Source organism: Gracilinanus agilis, unplaced genomic scaffold, assembly GCF_016433145.1.
Source record: "Gracilinanus agilis isolate LMUSP501 unplaced genomic scaffold, AgileGrace unplaced_scaffold44846, whole genome shotgun sequence".
Classification (NCBI taxonomy): domain Eukaryota; kingdom Metazoa; phylum Chordata; class Mammalia; order Didelphimorphia; family Didelphidae; genus Gracilinanus; species Gracilinanus agilis.
In genome coordinates this window covers 598-6,727 of record NW_025378962.1, presented here as the reverse complement: position 1 = coordinate 6,727, position 6,130 = coordinate 598, and the positions used below count along the sequence as shown (strand labels likewise).

The 6,130-nt window shown below is 33.3% G+C and overlaps 1 protein-coding gene across 1 annotated transcript; it reads left to right on the top strand.

Moving 5' to 3' along the window:
- Positions 1-886: 886 nt before the first annotated feature.
- On the top strand, positions 887-5,728 carry LOC123255367 (ankyrin repeat domain-containing protein 26-like; the record flags this gene model as incomplete). Its single annotated transcript, XM_044684179.1, has 6 exons — positions 887-1,037; positions 1,688-1,749; positions 2,299-2,395; positions 5,383-5,411; positions 5,499-5,580; positions 5,684-5,728. Coding segments are annotated over 6 exons (466 nt in total), but the record flags the coding sequence as incomplete, so codon positions are not given.
- Positions 5,729-6,130: the final 402 nt, after the last annotated feature.

Genomic DNA, 6,130 nt, shown 5'->3' with positions numbered 1-6,130 from the left:
TCTCATATTTATATTACTACATATATCTTAGTAGACATTTATTAAATGCCTACTAGTGCCAGGCAGTGTATGCTAAGTGTCAGGGATATAAATATGAAAAAAAAGACAGTCCATGTCTCCAAGATGCTTACAATCCAGTGGAGGAAGAAAACATACAACATAAAAGAAAACCAAGAATCAAGGGTTAGGGGAATTTTACCCTGTCCTGAGACACAGTGAAGAAGTTGGCTAAGTCCCATATAGTGTAGCCAAGTGAGAAATGAGGAGTTGTCTGTGCCAAGATCCCTCTTTAAATGGAAGTTTTGAAATCGGTGTCTCTTCCCTCCAATCAGGATGAAAGAATAGTGATGAGGTGGAGTACTAAGCCTGATAGAATCTTGCAGGATAATGAATTTTTCCTATTAAGATTCCTGGGGCAGGATGGAGAAGTCAGAAAAGTCCCAAAGTAGTAGTGCAGCCACGTGAGAAATGAGAAGATTGTGCTGAGAATCCCTCCTTAAATAGCAGTTTGGGAGTTCAGGGCTGCAGCCTCCAATTAGAAGGGTATCTGATCTTCTCTACTTGATTACTAAGTGAGAATAGGAACTGCTTATTTATTTTTATTTTCCTCAGTTCCTTGTATTTGAGTTTGTTGAAGTAAAAATTAAAATACTTATCAGCATATAAAATGCTATAAATTAATATTTCTACTTATGAAGAAGAGTTTTTCAATAAATAACAATGTCTAAACTAAACGATTGGAAAATCTAATTCTTTGTATGATTTGCTTCTTAGGTCCATCAACATCTGGTAAATATGTGTTAAACAGGTTTGCATTATGTATGATAGCAACAGATTAAAGAAAGTTTTTTGAGGACATTGTACATTTCATTCTCAATAAATACAGGAAGAATTAACAGACAAAGAAGAGGAAGAAAAGAAAGTTGGTGCATTAACGGTTGATAATGGCACCAGAGAACAAATAGATCACGAAATTCTCGATACTTCCAGTGAAATTGAAGATCCCAGTACATCACAGAAGTGTGCTGTTAGAAAAGGTAAATTACTGCTTTGACAGGACCTGTGATTCTGCCATTGTAAGAAATTCCCAGTGAGGAGACCTTTACGGATGCAGACTGGCGACTGTTCTCTAGCCTATATTCTTTCAGAGATGCCTGGAGCACTGAGAGGTTCAGTGTCCTGCCCCTAGTGCCACAGCAATCTGTCCGAATTGGGATCTGAACCCAGGTCTTTTTAACTCCATAGCTGGCCCTGCATCCACTGTGTCATGCTATTCTTAAGTGGTAGAATGTGTTTACAAAACTTTTCTTTTGCAAATTGCCATTATAAAGCTCTAAATTTGATGTGTATTGACCTAACAATGAAGTATATTAAATATAAACATTCTTTCTGTTCAAACTCCTTTTTTCTCACAACATCAAGTGTATTTTAGGAAAACAGTTTTTGTTATATATAAAATTACCTCTCATCCTGTAACTTCTTTTTTTGAAGTACCCTACTTTACTCATAATCCCTAAATCCAAATATTATTCTCTTAATCTACTGTTTTCTCCTGAATTTTTTTCTGATATATTCCTTTAGTTTTTTTCAGAAGTAATTATAACTGGACATATAGTTGACATTTTCCTGTCCCCAGCAAACAGGTATTTTAATTATCAATGTGATTTTTTAATCTATATTTCACAAGATATGTTGTCAGCATTACAATTGGAAGAGAAGGAAGATACAGACTCACCTTGGGATTCAGAGGTATTTTCTATTTGGTGATTTTTGAAACTTCAGTATTGAGTGTGACTTTTAAAATTACATTTCAGATTTACTTATTTACTAATTATTGCCAATGCCTGTGTGACATTAGAATTGCAGAATTTTAGAGCTTGAAGACCTGAAAATAATCTAGTCTAACCACTTGTTGACACTTTAGGAAGCTGACTACCTATAGAGGTCTAGTTACTTACTCAAGGCCTCATAACTAGTTATTAAAGAAGCTAAAAATTCTACAGCCCTGATTTTCAGGCAAAGGACTTTCCACTCTACCTCTTAATACATTACCAACATAATTCAATCCTTCATTTATTTAGTCAATCAATCATTCAGTGAGCAAAGGCATGTAAACTGGAAATTACTGTGTGAGGTTGTCTTTTTTGGAGAAAATATTATATAAAAACATTTATTTTATCTTCTGTAGAACTCTCATTTCTCTCTAAAAGGAAACTTGATAATTTACTAGCAGAAAACATCAATTTCTGCTATTTACAGTGAACTTGCTAACTATGTTAATCTTTTTTTTTGCTTAAGTGTTCCTCAGAAAGCCTCTCCAAAGGATCTGCAAGACATATATCTGCACTTACCAATCAAACAATAGTCGAAAGTATTTCAAGGGGACAACTTAAAGGTAAGATCATATTTTATAGTAAGTTAAATTTAGTTAAGAAAAAAAATTAAGTGGCAATTAGGAGCTGGTACTGAATGGTTAGAGGAACTTATCATCAATTGTATATACGATAAGAAAGTGCATGAAGTCAGTGCCAGTAACCAGGACTAAGTAGCATCACTGAAAGCTTGTTTGAGCAAAAATCAGAAAAAGAGAAAAATCATGGAGACATTTTGGAAGGATAGTGAAAGAATCCCATAGAAAGATAAAAAATATTCACCTACCCTAAGGTTTCATGAATATATTGTTCTAGATGTTCTCAAAACAGATACAGATTACAACCAATAGCACCTCCACACCTTGTCTGTGAATATACAAGCTGACTTCATGAATTTTTAAGACAAAAAACTTAATTCCTGGCTTTCAATAATTCCCACATAGAATACATACATAAGGAATAAATATTGGTCACATATTTGTCACAGAGCAGCAAAGCCTATCCCTTCGTCCAGGAATTAGACACACTTGCACTAGGTGTCCATAGCAAATTGAAGTGTTTTCTTTTCCAGTCAGAAAATGCTGCCAGCATGAGTGAAGAAAAAGAGAGATGAGAATAGAGAAATATTAGGCAACTTGTCTATTCTCTCTCTGTCCAGAAGAAGCAGCGTCTTTTTTAGCTTATTTAATTTACCCAGAAGTTAGTAAGGGAATTGTGTTTGTGCTATTTTGGGAAATGCCTGTTTAAAACTTCTTTTAATTTCATAATGTTTTGTAGACTTATGTATAATAAATCTAATTAATCCAATACTATAAAATAAAGTGTTTTTCAAAGCTTTACATTTGATTTATCTCTTCTAAATATAGAAGAGTGAACTGGAAAAGTATAGGCCTGAGATTCTTCTTTTGAACAAAATGTGATTTCTTGTCAGTATTTATGTAAGTAGTTTTGTTTTCCATGAATGTTGAGATAAATCTGTTGAAATAATTTTTTATGTATTAATAATATTGAATTAATAATGCCAAGTTGATAAAAGTTTTATTTTATTTAAAATAACTTTCAGGATTGAAAGTTTTTATACATCACTTCTTAGATTATATATATATATGTATATATATATATAAATATATCTTCTTTGATGAATGGATCAAGAAGCTTTAAGATGGATAAGATATAAGAAGGATAGGCATGCCAGTAAGCAATGTGGGTATGGAAAGAAAGAAAATATTATTAACTATTATTCTATAAGTGTACATTTAAGTAGATCTTTTCAGAATGTTTGTTTCTAGTGCCTTAATTTCATGTTTTTTAAACATTTATTAGTATTTATCTTTTAGAAAAGTTAACATGGTTACATAATTCATGCTCTTACTTTCCTCTTCACCCCCCCCCCAAGCTCCCTGCCCCATAGCTGATGCTCATTTCCATTGGTTTTAACATGTATCATTGATCAAGACCTATTTCCAAATTGTTGATAGTTGCATTGGTGTGGTAGTTTAGAGTCTACATCCCAAATCCTGTCCGCCTCAACCCATGTGTTCAAGCAGTTGTTTTTCTTCTGTATCCACTCCTGTAGTTCTTCCTCTGAATGTGGGTAGCGTTCTTTTCCATAAATCCCTCAGAATTGTCCTGGGTCATTTCATTGCTTTTAGTACAGAAGTCCATTACATTCTATTTTACCACAGTGTATTGGTCTCTGTGTACAATGTTCTTCTGGCTCTGCTCCTTTCACTCTGCATCAATTCCTGGAGGTCTTTCCAGTTCACATGGAATTCCTCCAGTTTATTATTCCTTTGAGTGCAATAGAATTCCATCACCAGCATATATCACAATTTGTTCAGCCATTCCCCAATTGAAAGGCATACCCTCATTTTCCAGTTTTTTGCCACCACAAAAAGTGAAGCTATAAATATTTTCGTACAAGTCTGTTTATCTATGATCTCTTTGGGGTACAAACCCAATAATAGTATGGCTGGATCAAAGGGAAGGCATTCTTTTATAGCCCTTTGAGCATGATTCCAAATTGCCAGCCAGAATGGCTGGATCAGTTCACAACTCCACCAGCAATGCATTAATGTCCCAATTTTGCCACATCCCCTCCAGCATTCATTACTCTCCCCTTCTTTCATTTTAGCCAATCTGCTAGGTGTGAGGTGATACCTCAGAGTTGTTTTGATTTGCATTTCTCTAATTATTAGAGATTTAGAACACTTTCTCATGTGCTTATTGATAGTTTTGATTTCTTTATCTGAAAATTGCCTATTCATGTCTCTTGCCAGAGCTGTTTCACCCCTTTATAGCATGGAAATGCCACAATTCCATGTACCTCCAATGCTGCACCCCGTTGTGGGGTCCCTTCGTTCATCTGGATTTGTTTTTATGTCTTCTTTTGGTGTCCTATATGTTTTGGTTAGGAGAGGTTAAGCAGTGGCTTTTTACTCTGCTGCCACCTTAACCAGGAACCAGAGCCGCCTTAATTTCATGTTAAGAAAATGGCATATGAATTGCTTTTATCTCTGTTTTATCTTTACTGTGTTATATATTGCCTGACATATAACTAATTAAAGAATCGTTCAAATTGTGAGCACTTGTAGTATAATTGCATTAATTACTCTCATTGCTTCTGCATTAGAGAATCGACTTTGTAATTAATCCCCTCTGAGACTTGAGAATCCATCTCTTAAAAGAATAACTTTTATGTGTGTCACTGATCAGCATGCTTTTATATTAGCCATATATGCTCATACATATTTGAATTCCTTGAAATGTGATCTATTTCAAATGTAAATTGTATATTATGCCAACTCTATATTCTTGTTGCATTTTGAGTATTTAATATGGATTCTAATTACTGTTGTGCAAATACCACAATCAGAATCACACCAAATCAAAACATTTATTCTTTAAATCCTATAACAGGTCACAAAAAGCCTATTCATTTTTCATGAATTTGTCACTGAATTCCAATATTTAAATACAGTTGATAATAAAACTTTTATTTTGTTTTTAGATTATCCTGAGAAATATCCCAAATTACAGGTAATAACATTGATGTTTTAATTTATTATTCAACATTTATTGAAATTTTACATATGTGTATAGTTATTTAATTATCTTATTTCATAGCCTACTCAACCTACTCTTGAAATGAAAGATTCTTTCACAAACAAAAAAATAGAAAAAGAAGTGAAGGAAAAGCAAAAATCAGGTGAGTTTTATAATTTCACAATTTAAGAAAAGAATATTTTAAAGTATTTTCCATATTCATCTTTCTTTTTTTTCCTTCCCTTCTTCCTCTACTTATATTACAGATTTACTGGAAGAATTTGGTCCAGATAGTACAGATGACACTACTGGTATTTTTCCTTTTTATTCCTTCTTAATCTGAAAATAAGGGAATTTTAAAAATCATATTTCATGAAAATCTTCAGGCTTTTTTACTCTTATATTTTGAACACTTTTATTTTCTAGTTACATTTTATACTTTCTTAGTTTTTTTTTCTATATTGCAGGAGGGAGCATATATTCTCCCAATTCAAGTTAACATACATTAAGCAACTGTTAATTATCATGTGCCTACTGTTTACTCTCTGATCAACTAGAATCCAAAGATAAAAACAAACAATTCTTTGCCCCATGGAATTTACAGAGAAGTATGTTCCAAATTCTGGAATAAAGAAGCTAAGGGAGAGATAAAAGATAGGAAAATTGAAGGAAGAGACAACGTGAAGAAGGGTAATGGTTATGGAAGGAACACT